This window comes from Vidua chalybeata, chromosome 7 (assembly GCF_026979565.1).
Source record: "Vidua chalybeata isolate OUT-0048 chromosome 7, bVidCha1 merged haplotype, whole genome shotgun sequence".
Lineage (NCBI taxonomy): Eukaryota > Metazoa > Chordata > Aves > Passeriformes > Viduidae > Vidua > Vidua chalybeata.
This window is the reverse complement of record NC_071536.1, coordinates 34,009,938-34,024,762: the sequence shown is the minus strand read 5'-3', so window position 1 is coordinate 34,024,762 and position 14,825 is coordinate 34,009,938. Positions and strand designations below refer to the sequence as shown.

Below are 14,825 nucleotides of genomic sequence, written 5' to 3'. Positions count from 1 at the left end.
CACTTTTTTTTTTCCAAGTATATTTTGACTTGGGGTTTTTTTTTTGCATTCCTGAAAAGAATTTTTTTGTTGTTTTACCTGCTTTTGAATGATGTAATTGTCCTGTTCTGAATGTATTGGACTGCAAGGTAATTTGTATTTCATTTTCAGGTAACCAGTATAAATTTTGTATCCCTTAGCTTCTACATTATTTTCCTTTTATGATGTTGAGGGATGCTCATTAGGCAAAACTACTCAGCTCCAAGTTTATTCATGTATAAAATGATCATGGAAAAGTTATTACTTGAAAATAATTAAACCCTACAATAGAGGGCAAGCTGCAGAATGTGGAATTATTGATCATCCCTGGGTTGGGATTTTGGTCTTTGTTATGAAAGTGAGTTTAGAAACTTTAGAGAGTTTATCAGTGGGTTTAACTCTATTATATCAGCTCCCTGTATGAACAATACATATCTGCAGAAGTATTCCTAAATTTGTTATAAGGAATAGTTTAATTAATTGGTTTAGTGCAAGGCTTTTGTCATCCTCTGGCATCCTACAGAGTTTTGGGTAAAAAGGGAATTTTGATTTTTATCTTTCAATGTAATTTAATGTAGATAGTAAATAACTGTAATCCAGATGTTCTCTTGTCTTAAAAATAGTTTTAATATTAATGATAAGACAAGTTCCAGTGAAATTTTAATGTTAAGTGCTCTTAAAACAGCAAAGCTAGATACTTTCATTAGGATGTTTTAGTATATATTGCTATATAATGACCAAAAGGAAAAGCAAAGTTAAAAAAATTACTTTGTATAATGAAGAAATATCATTTATAGCTAAGAAACATTTTCAGTTTCCCTTCCACCTTTGTTTTGTAAGGACTGTTTCACAGTTTCTGTTACATGTCTAGACTAATCTTTCAATGTTGTCATTTTTGGATCTGCACTGGTATATTGAGTTGGAAAACAAAAGCACTTTTAACTGCATTTTATGCCTTCTGTATTATATTTTTATGACAATGCCTGTGGCACAAAGAGGGAGAAAAAACGATAATTATTTTTTTAATTGCATATTGCCACCAAATTAGCTCTTTTTTTACTTTTTTTTTCCTATTTATTCAGTTATTTCATAGTCAAATGGTCAAGTACCTGAATAATGGAGTTTAGAAAGTTTGATCAGACTGACCTGTAAGGGTTATACAGAAATAAAGGAGAGAGACATTTTGTCATGAATGGACTCTGTAACAACAGCATGATTGGAAATGTAAATATCTTCTTTCTAAACATTCCTCACTCCAAGTGCTGCACCTTCATAACCTCAACTGAAAGTTTTTTAAAACATCTCTTTCCATTGCTATTTCCTCAAAATAGACAATTGCAATGGCACAGGCATTCAGTACCTGAGGAGGCACTTCCCAAGCTCTCATCTCTTTATAAATGTGGAACTGAATTGTTACAGAGAGAGCTGTAGCAGTTTTATTAATGACCTTGGCAGCAGAACGTGTGCAACCTTTATTTATTACACTCACTCTCAGTTTTCAGCTGGGCATCCCCTGTGGTACTGCTGCTCTTTGATCTTTCTCTGGTTCTGCTGGGAGCTGGAGATTTGCACCTGAGATGTTCTCTGCAGCACCTTGCCCCACACAACTGACTCCAGCCTGTCCTTCACTGTCAGCTTCCCCACCTGTTTCCATCTGTATTTGTCTGGGAGTGACTCAAATCAGGCATTTCCACTGTTCTTTCTCCTGAGTTTGTGATGATGTGAACATCTTTGATGAAACAAAGTGGCTTTATGTGGTTCTGCTTCGTTAATAACTTTTTGTTTGCTTGTACTGCAAATGTCCTGTCTGACCATACAGCCCCTGAAAATGGCACAGGACAACAGCTCCTGGTACCAAAGAGCTTGGAAAAGGACAAACCACTGCACATCAAACTCAACCAGGAGTCAGTTCCCATGCTGGGAACTGAACAGTCTGAAATTAAATGTCCTGACACCAGAAAATGCTGTTATTAAGAGCAATTTCTCTCTGCAGACAATTAAAACTGGCTAAGATCTGCTCATTTCCCATGTTCCTGCATGAACAGCTGTCCATGTCCCAGCCCCATCATTATCCATGTGCCTGCTCATGGCTAATTTTCTGTGTCAAATTCCCCTGCAGGAAACATCCCTTTCCCCTGGGCTTTATTCCTTTTCCTTCTCTGTCTGCCCAAGACAAGCCTTTAGTACCTTGCTGGACCATCAAAGGGCACTCATTTCACCTCCAAGTGCAGAAGGAAATGATTGTCATCCTTCCAGCTTCAGTCTCTTTAAAGTTTGTTAGAGAAAGCAAGCATTTGGAAAAAAAAATTAAAACGTAGTGGCAACTGACAATGTTTTTATGAGACTTCTAGCAAATGCCTCAGGTGTTTCAATATTGCTGATTTTTGCAATTAGATTGACAAGATAGGTAAAGAATTTTTAATATGTTTGCCTTATATTTTCCTCTGTTTACTGCATGTCTAGCTGTGGGATTTTTTTCTTCACCAGCTGTTTTAATATCATGTCTGCTAAAAGGTTTTGAAGAATGTAATTGTACATTATACAAGTTTCTCATGAGCTTGTACTTGAATGCTTCATGGTGATCCTTTTGCTAGTTTCACTGCCTTATCTTCTCTGAAGTGTTTTTATGACAGATTTATCATAATGATTTTATATACAGTGAAAGCATTTGAAACATTTAATATAAGAATTTAGTTACAAAGTTAGATTTGTCTAACACTAAATTATTTTTCCCCCTTCAGTAGTATAGTATTAAATGCAAATTGCCTGTCATCACAAGTTTTAATTACATGAGCTGAATCCTGAGCAGGAATGATGCAGAATATCAGTAAGAAATAGAAAGACTGGTTCATGTTTGTCATGTGCCAACAGCTCAGAGCTGAGTAGAATATTCTAAGTATAAAGATATATAGTGCTTCTCTACAAGAATGGAGACACTTATTTTGCAGCTGTATGTTGAAAATTGATATTTTTAAAAAGCAAATTCCTTGAACAGTATCTTAGCAAGGTAAGCTGTCAGTGCAAGCTTATTTTTATCTTACATAATTGCTAAAAAAGAGATCTGGAAAGAAAAAGGAACAGATGCATCTTTTGAAAGATTAAAGTTGCGTTCCCTGTGACTTGCAGTGTGCTGAAGTGATGGTAAGCAGGTGGAAAAGTCAGTTGGGTTCAGTTATAAAATATAACATTGTGTAGCATGTGTGTAATTAGGAATTGGGGGTTCTTTGCAGTGGGGAAACCTAACTGTGTATTTGCCATATTTATTTAAATAAAAAAACTTATTTCAATGAACATGAAGTACTTCTAAATTATAATGCAATTTAGCTAGTGTGTGACAATATATGAATCAACTAGCAATAATAATCAATTTATTTTAAAAAATCAATAATGCTTCTAAAGACCCTCTGTAGAGCTTAAGCACTTTCATAGTGTATCCTACCAAAAATTAAATTAACTTCCCAAAAGAAGTTCTAGCTTAAAATGAAACCCAGTAAAGAGATTTATCTGAATGTCAGGTTGTACTGGAATAGGCTTAGGATCAAGGAGAGAAACGAGCCAGTCTTCTGCAGTGTTCTGCAAAGACAAAAGAGAGCCCAAAGTATCACCAGCAAAACTGCCTGGGGCTCCTCTCTGAGAATGGCATTGTTTTTGTCTAGAATATTTGGTGTCTTTCCAAAACTTCTTTTATTATAGAACAAGACCAGTTGTTAAGCATAACCAGCTCTAAACTTTGCAATTTATTAAATCCTTAGGAAGGCATCAGATAGCAGTAATTCTTGGAACTGTATGAGGGTAATGCTCTATTGCACCTCCCTAAAGATAACTGATGCTGAAATTCATAAATAATTCAAAAAGACTTAGAAAAAACATGATTCATTGCACAATATGCAGCAGAGACAGATGAAAAGTGACTACTTCCTGCCGTTTCCACAAGGAGAGTTTGAGGGTCTGTAGTAAACTTAATCATATTTACAGCAGGTTGAATAAGCAAATGAATTTCATTCAAGTATTTGTTTCTGCTTTTGATGGATTTGCTGAGTCTGCTTCCATGGACTCCTTGTGTTTCCTTGTATGCTTGGAGAGTGTTCTGAATCCCAGCTGAAGAACTATTTGCATATTGATATTCACACAAGGAAATTATAGCAGAATAGCTGAAATACAGCAGAAGAGAAGAATCCAGGCACCTGGCTCCTGGAACACATATTCTGAATATAAATAGTATTTAGGGCTTTCTGAGGCCAGGAGATGCTCCTGTCCCTTTAGGACAACTCTTTATTCTTTGACTGTCATGCCTGCTTATACACACACACACACATGTGGCTGTATTTCTGCAAATAAATATCTGGTTATGAAGTTCAAGGCCTCAAAAGTTAAAATCCTAATATACTTTTGATTAAACTTGTTTTATTATTTGAGAAATTAGAAAAGAACTCTAGAATTGAGGTTTCAGTGATAATAACAGGAATCAAACACACAAAGGTGCAGGTTGAAACTAAATCCTTACTCTGAATGTTGTCAGTGCTGTGGCAGGGTCCTGCTGACTCCTTTCCATGAGGATTCTTGTTGGTTTTTTAGATGCACTGCTGTTGTTCATGTAGCTCTTGAGAAGATGCTGGTGGTCTCTTTCATGGGTTGCTGTGTTAATAGCTGACATTTATTAACTTTCCCATCGTAATTGGATCCTTTCAGATGTTCAGCCAACTGGTCAGGCACACAGTGTGAGAGGCCAGCTCCCAAAAGCAGCAAGTCTGACAACATCAGTACCAGTAAGTACTTCCAATCACTGCTGTCACTCGTCAAATTTGGCTCACTTTAGATATCTAAGCCTTGTGATATCTTAAAATGGGAGTTTCTGTCATGGAAAATGCTCATTACTGGTATCTTTTTCTTTTAAAAAAACCCAAAATGTAGATATTTCTAGACTTTAGATTGCCATTTGGTGTTGCACGAGGCAGTTCTTGGGCCTTGCACTCCCTGCTCCAAGGGCTAGCTGCACTTTTTCTAAGAAAAGAATATCCAGTGACAAGCACTTGGCCATATCAGCCCTGTGCAGGGAACTAGTGAGAGACCTCTGACCATTTAAATCCTACTGAAAGCATCAAAAATAGAGCTGGAAGTAGTGCATAACTTTGGTGTTGGCCATCTGCAGAGGGGTGAGTTTTGCCTAGTGTGAAAATCACCCTGAAAGTAAGAATAGCTCCTGCTGAATGTTTTTGAACACGTCTGAGTGCATAAAAGGATGGCATTGCTGCAGTATTGGCAGCTGAAACTGTCCTGCAGAGTGCTGAGTGTGCTGCTGGTGCCCTGCTGTACCTGCCCTGCTCACACTTAGCCCAAGTGGAGCAGCACAAGGAGCTGCCTGCTATTCAGGTCAGCTTGGTGCTCAGATGAAACCTTCCCAGGCAGAACTTGGGTCACTGTTTCATTGTGAGGGAATAACAGCTGCAGTTTGGGGAAGGGGCTTCTCTTAGACCCCAGGCTGCACCGTGGCCACCAAATGGTAACTCACACCTGGTGGGATGTTTTTCAGGGCTTTTTTTTTTTTTGAGTGTTTACATGCCAAGACAAAATTAACCTTTTTTTTTTTTTTTTTTTTTTTTTTTTTGTCACCTAACTAGAACTTAACACAGTCATTTATCAAATATTTTCTTAAAAGAGCCTTGTTGTAATATCCTTTACATGCTGAATCCTCATAAACTGAAGTGAACTCAGGATGCTTCAAGTTTTTATTCAGTACTTCATTTCGTGTCTCTGACAACCTGACTTGGCTTTCAAGCAGAAAGCCTTCAGGCAGAATTCAAAGCAGTTTTCAATTCTTTATTTAGACTGTGCTTAATGTAGAGCAGACACTGCCAGCAGCTTATTTTTTTAATAAATCAATAAATGTTGTCAGTGAAACAACCAGCAATATTTTTGGTTTCCACCAGTTACGGATTGTGGTGTTAAAGAAAATACATGCCTCTCCACACTGGCTTTATCCTGGATTCCTGCTTTCATAAGTCCTGTATTTATAACATAAAATTACTTGTTGCATGCATTACTTTAGAAACAGACACTTAAAGTAAGGCTCAGAAATGAGGGTACAGTTACTGACCTTATTTTTGCAGATGGTCTCATTTCAGTGAAATTATCTGCCAAAATAATGTGAAGCCCATTTTGTTCTTCCCTGTTCCCTCCTTTCCTTTAGCATTGCTGTCTGATCTGTGCACTGTTTTTCTGCTGCATTAAACATTATTGTAGTTTTTGTGATTGCCTATATCAACAAAGCAAAATTGTTGGCTCTCGACTACAATGCAGTAAAATGCAGCAAAATGCAGGAATGCACCAACCATCTAGAAATGAAGATGCTGCTTTTTATTTTCCCACAAATAAAGATAATAGATACCTATAAATACTAATTAATTCTTCAACCAGAGCTAAGCCTACTGGATATTTTAAATTAATAATTACATGACCTAAACTGTTGAAGATCCTGGCTGTGCCGCTCCAGTCCAAATTGTTCAGCAATTCCAGGCTTTCATGGACTTTTGCTGCAAATGAGGGCAGGGAATTAATTCAAATTATATTGGTATCCAAAAAGAGGAAACTCCTGATTTGTTCATAAAAGTACTTGTGTGTACACTATTAACTGTAATGAAGTTGGGTTTTTTTATTGATCAGCATTAAAATCTCAAATTGATGAGTGAAGCACACCACGTGAAATTGCATTGTTGGTGTGGGAAATTATTCTCTTTTAATTAATTTAACTGTTTTACAGCTGTGAAGCCATGATTATTCAATGATATTTCCTTCTGTTTTAGGAAGCATAGCAATCATTGTTCCTCTTGTTCTACTGGTGACTTTGATCACTACTCTTGTAATTGGACTATTTCTTTGCAAAAGAAAACGAAGGTAAGTAATTTGATATTGATTTATGAAGTGAAAATATGAAAAAATCTCTCAAGTATTTGCATCTTCCCAATATACAAAAAAAATCACTTTATGTGAGGGACAAAAATGCAGCAAATTACCCAAGACTTGTTTCTGGAGGCAGCAAATCAGTTACATTTTGGTTCTTGCTGGAACAACCACATCTGTTATTGATATTTAAGTTCCTCATGCAGTAGATAAAAAATTGTAGTTCTTACCCACTTTATTCAATCCTGTATAAGTCTAAAGTTATTGTACAATACAATAACTTTATCCAGAGACTTAGAGAACTTAAGAGAATGAATGTGTTTCATTGAAACCACATACTCAAATTTTGAGTATTGTTTACATCTTCAAGTTATATTGAAGATGTAAACAATACTCAGAATATTTACTGTAGAGTTCCAAACCTTTTCCTCATTACTGTGGTCCTTTAGTATCTTGTACAGGAAGAAAAAATCCAGCACTGAGCAGGGAATATTTTGTTCTCTTGAATTTAGCTGCCTTAGAGCTGATAATGAGCTCAAGTTTGGCTTTTTGACTTTGGGCATTTCTTCCAAGGCCACGTTTGGTGGCCAGGGGAGGCAGGAGTGTTTCTGCTGTACGAGACACCTGAGAGAGCTGCTACCCTTCACATGTTCAAAGAGCATCATGTTGAAGGTGATGCAGATTTAGCAAGGGAAGATTCCTGGTAAAAAGGACATGGCCCACTAGGGAAGGCAGAGTGGGAATCAGAGAGCAAGCCATTCACTTCAGGCCTGTAGCTGTCCTGCTTGCTGGCCTTGACCAGCTGGCTTCCTTTCTCCTGGGGCTTGTTACCCCACATCTGAAACCAAGATAATGTCTCTTTGTTAAGTCCTTTAGAAATAAGTGATGAATCTGCTGTTTCTGCAAACGCGGACATTTACAAGGCTATTTCAGTGCTCCAGGCTAAAAGAATCTTTTGAGTTACTGTGATCTGGCATCACATGCAGCATCTCTCTCCCCTGCAAACTCTGGTGTAAACTAGTGAGCATCAATTTTTAAAACCTTTTTTTGTAAAGCCAATAAGATAAATACATTTCCTGACCATACTGTTAGTAATGCTGACCCTGCCAGACTCCATGGATGTCATTATGTGCTGCTGCACCTAAAATGCCAAGTTTAGTGATAGCCAAATACTGAAACCAGTTGCTGCTCTGTAAATTATTTAGGTTACTGAGAATCACTTGTTAAATAATAGATGTTCAGTGGAGAAATAAAAACTAGCCTCAATAAAGGGCTTTCTTCTTAAAATTATATTTTAAAATGTATTTTAGAGTTATTTTATCTCTTCAGAGAAGATTGTCAAGTGTTAAACTAGGTGTAGCTGTTCAACACTTGCATGCTACTGTTAAGTGCCTATTTTAGGAAATATTTCTTTCAATGACATTTCTGAAAAATACGGATCATTTAGTATATTGGATTTCAGACACTGACTGCATCTTACTCAGCCAACAAGAGGACTCGACTGTTATCATCCTGACTGTGACCTCCCTATTATTCCCTTGTAATTCTAGAGAACATATTGCACTGGGAAAAAATTACCCTCTTGAGGTTATTTCAATTGCTCGGGCTGAAATCACCTCCTTAGCTTAAAGAAATGAATTCAGCAACAGAAACAATTCAACTCAATCACTTATCTTTATTGATACCTAATTCAAGGTTAAAAATATGGCTCTGTCTTTTATTTAAAGCTTGAAAGAAAATTCAAGTTGAACTTCAGCGTTCCAATCACCACTGGCAGGGAATACAAACTGGAATGATGAGAAGTTCATACATTTTTAATGCATCGTGATGGAACCATTTGCTTGTCCTCAGCTTACAGCTGACTTTGGGCAGCTGGTTGGAAATAGAAGTGAAATGAATGAGCAAGGGGACGTGACTCATGTTCTCTCTGTCTTCATTCCTGCGGGGAATCTGCAATGACTTTGCAAGGCTTTCCTTGGAAGTGAGGGAAATCTGGAAATAACTGGAGGAAGTCAGGGTTGTATCCAGCAAGTTAGCACTTTGTATGGATCCATACCACTATAGCTAAACTGAGAAAAACAGCAACATTCTGCTTCCAGCTTCTGTGAGATCTATACGTAGACTCAGATTGCTACTTTGCTTGGAAAATGGAAGGATTTTCTCTGATTGTCTCTGCAGGAAATGCTTTTTCACCCTGTTGATGTTAGAGATTAAAGAGAAACAAAATACCCAACAGCTTACTTGAAAGTTCACTATCTTTTTTTTTTTTTTTTGTATGTTTATGCATTGCAGGACAAAAACTATCAGAAGACAGCCCATGATTAATGGAGGAATCAATGTAGAAATTGGCAATCCATCATATAACATGTATGAGGTGGGCCATGACCACAGTGAAGGTGGTCTTTTAGCCTCAGATTTTACTCTAAATGCAGAAAAGGTAATTTCTTTTCTCTTTCTAGTGGCAAAGCCATTTTATGTCTTGCAAAGGTTTTGTCTTTAAATGTAACGAATAGAAATGTAGAACAATGACATTTAGATTTAGTTAATGAATATAAAACTAAGTTAGATTTCATTAGAATAAATGTCATATATATATTAACAGCTGTTTTGTAGTCTGATGCTGTCTGATGGTGATTTTTCCTGGTGCCTGTATTTTATCAAAATAGAGTTAGAAATTAACTACAAAATGATTGGGTTTTTTTTTGTCAAGGCAGACATGTCTGTGAGCTGGCAAACCACAACCTAGTGGCAAATATTTAGAATTGGAAACACATTATTGCCCAGCCCTGTCTGAAGCATGAAAGAGTGCATGCATACATACGAGACTAACTTAGTTCACGCGTGAAAACTTGCCAAGGCACGAGGAACTGGGATTCCTGACGGGGCAGATAGATTAAATGTTTGCACAAAGCTAGTAAGTATTATCATTTCCTTGTAAGAGATGCTGTCAGTCCTGCAGCACCACTCCAGTGATTGAAGTGCCTGAGTGATGTGACACGGGATGAGCGGGGTAATGCCGTGATATCTCTCCCGGAGCTCCGTAATCAGACACACACCAAAGGGCAGCCATCACTCTGTGGCATTTCTGACAAAGCAATAACGGGATTACTGATAGCTCTAGGAATGTCATCACTGCATCACGCAGGCAGTGTGCTCAGTGCAGGAGGTAAGCTGGAAATGGAGTTACTCACTGGAGGCAGAGTGGCTGAGCCAATGCTTATTGTGAAGTCTGGCCCTAATCCTTTAGTGGAAAATGGTCGGAAAATGCTGGATTTTATTCTCGTATTGAATGTAAGAATTTTTCGTGCTGAGGATTGCCTGGAAGGAGGCTTTAATAAATGTAGATCACTCTAAAATAATGCTTTTAGTTGGTGCACTGTTTATTTAACAGTGTTGATAAGTACACATGGAAAATGCTCTATTAGCCCAGAAACTGAAATTTTCTGTTTATACAGGCCAGATACATAGGGGGAGGGTCCACTGCATTCAAGCTTCCCCACACAGCTCCATCAATCTACCTAAACTCTGACTTGAAAGGACCACTATCAACAGGGGTGAGAAATGATGATCCAAGTCCATTCCATTCCACCACAGCCCCTTTCTAAAGAAAGTTTGTCTGTCATTTTTGAGTAGAGGCATTTTCTGTTTGTTTTTAATTTTGTTTTTCTTCTTTTAATGGAATGAAGAATGACAGTAAAAAATAAATTTTCTATTTGAAATAAAGGGTCCCCCTCTGCATACAAAATTTCATCTGTACCATCATCATAACATGATCTAAAACTGCAAATGTCTTTGGAAAGGAATAAAACCAGTAAGCGATGTGATGCTTTGCCATAACATTATACAAGTTTAGCATGGTCTTCACAGCCATGTATCCTGATATATTTGAAATCTGTATGTAATTACAGGCATTTAATGAAGTTTATCAAACTGAAAGATGGTCCCAAATAATGGAAACAAGTGCTTTTATTTTAGAGGAATTTGATGCACATTAAAATTAACAATTTCCCTCAATATTTGCAAAGCACGTTACAATTGTTCAGATTTTAATGGATTTGTATCATAAAAGAGCTCCTTCTAAAACACTGGCTTTTTTACTACAACTTAGTATGAGGTTTGCAAACACAAAGATTTAAGATACAAAAAAGACATCAATACAACATTAATATTCATGTGCCTCAATATATATCCATCTTTTGTGCCATTCATGTTCTTGCATGATTGTAACATGTTGTATTTGGAAATGTAATAATTTTTATGGGGTGTGGTTTTTCTGATAGAGCACAGAACCATGGATGATGAAAGCCAGAATATTCACCCATCTTTAACTTTTTCTCTTAAATTCTGGTCACTCCAGCTTCTTTCTGCACCTCACTGTACTGCCTTGTGCCATCAGTACCACTGAAAGAGGGATCATGAGGCAGACCCTACTATTTTGCATAATTTTAATAACTCAATAAGGCACTGCAAAGATGCAAAGGATCTCTGTTCTGTTGTGGTTATCATCCTTAATAATAGGAGTCAATGAAGTAAAAAAGTCCTAACAATTGAAATAAAACTAAATTTCTGATTATAATCATGACCACAAAAGTAAAGATCTATGGGGACAGACAGGTAGAACTTAAAGTACCTTTTTTAATTTTTTTTTTTTTAATAAATAAATGTGGCTCACCTTGTTCTGCCTCCATTCCAGGAAAGTCTGGACCACGAGGCAATCACTTTTTCATCTGTAATAGATGGAATGGGCAGCTTTTTAATCACTAACTGAGCAGCTGCTGTAGCTATCCAGCCTGAGGAATATCTGAATCCTGGGCTCAGAAACAGAGTTGAGCAACAAGGAAAGGAAGAACTAAGACTTAAAGTCATTTTTTCATTTCTTGTTTCCCAGGGTGTACTCAGGATATTTTCAAGTCAGGAAAACCTACTCATTTCTGGTTTGGCCAATTCAAAGTTTAGCCACTTCATATTACACCAAGCAAATTATTTTCCTTTTTTAGAGCTTGTTGGTGTTCCACTCCGTATCTGTGGAAGCAAAGCAGTGCTGATAAATTAGTTATGAAAAGAGGAGGATTTTGACACAAGGTGCCTTTCCTGTTTTCGTGGGTAAAAGCTGAACACTTATTGGATAGCAAAGTTCCAGAGACAATAAAGGCACAAAGTATGAAGGAAGTAGTGGAGACTCAGGGGATTTCTCACACAATGAAGGGCTTTGCAGCATTAAAAATGGACTCGTCCTATGCTGAAGTGCCACTCATTTCAACAGATGTTTTTTATTACAATCCAAACCACCAAAATTGCTGAGAAATGACTTCTCAATTTGTAACTACTATGATATATTAGCAGTTATGCTGGTTTATTATTAAAGTTTAATTTACATGACAAAAGTCTTGAATTTTTTGGTCAAATCATGTTGTGTATTTGGGCCACAGAATTCGAAAACATGGTCAGCTATTGATGGGATGCTGATGTCTTAGAACAGGTAATATATGGAAACTGTTGGCTGCAGTTTTCTACTGTTAAACTTGTCACATGGTCTCACAGTGCACCTTCCCTATAAACTCCTTCATACCTATTCTGAAATCTTCCAGTGTAATAAGGTGGACAAGTCAACCTCAGAGACATTTTTTCAAGGTTTTTAATTTCATATTTGTCAATGTTTTTGTGGTTTTAATATCATAATATGCTGCATGTCATGTCATTGGTTGCTTTAATAGCATGTCTCATCATGAATTTAATTTTCGACTAAATAATTAACTCATCATCAGGTTTGCAGATGTCCAGGTATCTATTAAATATGTCCTGTTGTATTTTATGTGTACTTGTTCTTGCTTTAACAAGCCATTTCCATTTCCATAAATGCTAATTTTGTTTCAATCTGACTGGTCTAATGTTTGTTTAATTTCTCTGCAGCCAACAAATTACGCCAATCCAGTATATGCAAAGTTATACGTGGATGGACAAAACTGTCGAAACTCCTTAGCAAGTGTTGATGAAAGAAGAGAACTTCTTCCAAAGAAAATAGATATTGGGATAAGGGAGACTGTGGCATAATCTGCTGTTACCTTTTATACTCTGTATAAATGTATAAAATATAAGGATTACTTTTCTATGTACCAACAGTATTATAATTGTTTTGGCATCAGCATTACCTCTGTTTTTTGTTTGGTTGATTGTTTTCTGGGTTTTTCTTTTGCTGATGACTTTTGACTGACCATTTGTAAGGTATTTTTATGAAAAAGAAACTGCACTACGGTACAATTTACAACAATGCTGCTGAAATAACACACCTTTAAATTTGTTAAAATGGCAAACAACTTATTCGTTTGTAGCGTGAAAATGAGCAATCTATTTTCTATGAACTTTTTTGGTTCTACTTAATCGATGAAGATGGTATCTGCACTTTTTCATTATGTAGTCTGGAAGCTGTAGTACAGTGTGTAATTTTGTTTATTTTAAATGGTGAAAGAATGATTGAATGGTCTACTCTCTTCTTTGTGCCCATTAGAACTTCTCTTCAGATCCTGATGAAGCTAGATAACTTTTCACAAACAAACATAACTTGCTTTTAAATTAGCTTTAGGTTGCCAAGAAGTAAACAAGACTATAGAAGTGAAACATCTAATGATCTGCATGAACACAATGATTATGTTTCAGAAATTCAGTGACTGTACATGATATACTAAACATATATACCATGTAAACAAGCTTTGTATTTATTAAAACCTTATAGAACATAGCAATGATATATCTTGGAAGCTGAAACCTTACTTGCTGTGGGACAAAGCATACAAACTCCAACAGTCCTGTAGGACAGTAGCCACCCTAGAGCACAAGAGGGCATTGCCTACACATGCTTTACATGTTTATTCACTTAATCACACGCAGTTCTTATGGATTAATAACTCCTCAACTCACACCCAGCAGTAGGGAAAAAGCCGGACCCCAAACCTTAAGCACACTCAGATGATCACAGCATTCGGTTTTGACAATCATAAATTAAACCCCTCACACCCATTTAGTGGTATTAAAGGATTCAAAACACAGCAGTTTCTTTAAATTAAGATAAACTGTGGAATTGTGGAGGTAAAAGGAGCCAAGCTGCATATTAGTGAAACCTTAGCAAAGCCCAAGTTTCAGTAGTCTGGGTTCAATATCAAAGTCCGAGTATCAAAAGTGAAAAGCATCATTATCGGTTTCCAGCACTTCTCTGACCTGGCCTGTTTTCTGTTGTTGCTAAGAGGCAAAATCCAACTCACCTTTTTTTTAATTTTTATGGAAATAAAGAATACAATTGCTTTCAGGTTTGAACTGAATCAAAATATTTTATACATAACTTTAAAGGCACAAAAGACGTATTCACACATATACTGTGGAGGACTCTTCCTTCCTCTGCTAGACATGACTGACTTTTAGCTATCATAATATATTAACCTAACAGATTAAATATGTTTGTGGTTGCTCTTTATTCCCTTTGTACAAGCATTACAAAAATAACTGCTGTTTTATAAGAGATTTTTGTTGTACTATTGTGCATGCATACTACCTATTTCTAAACTTTGCCATATTGGGGCCTTTATAAAACTCTTGATTTATGTAATACTAGTGCAATTTTGCTTGAACAATGTTATGCATATCATAAACTTTTTCAGGTTCTTGTTTAAGTACATTTTTTTAAATTGAACAGTATTTTTCATTTTGGTTATAATAGTCATTTTGCCTATGTTTCTACAATGAAGTGTTAAATACTTTATAAAAAAATTGTTGACTGATTTATTTAAATGAAAATCTACATACTTAATTCAGTGTGTTGACTAATTTTTAAATTTAACTTATAAAATGAAAGCTAAAGAAAGAGCAAATTGAAGCAAAAGAACATTACTTTGTACAAATGGCTAAATCCATTTTCTTAA

At 36.4% G+C, this 14,825-nt stretch overlaps 1 protein-coding gene across 1 annotated transcript in view; it reads left to right on the top strand.

Moving 5' to 3' along the window:
- LRP1B (LDL receptor related protein 1B) overlaps positions 1–14,512 on the top strand; it is a 632,825-nt gene extending 618,313 nt beyond the window's left edge. Inside the window, exons 87-91 of the mRNA XM_053947419.1 lie at positions 4,708–4,784; positions 6,819–6,909; positions 9,208–9,352; positions 10,371–10,469; positions 12,826–14,512. Of these exons, the coding sequence (XP_053803394.1) occupies positions 4,708–4,784; positions 6,819–6,909; positions 9,208–9,352; positions 10,371–10,469; positions 12,826–12,966 (553 nt within the window). The 3' untranslated portion in view covers positions 12,967–14,512. The remainder of the gene's footprint in view (positions 1–4,707; positions 4,785–6,818; positions 6,910–9,207; positions 9,353–10,370; positions 10,470–12,825) is intronic.
- Positions 14,513–14,825: the final 313 nt, after the last annotated feature.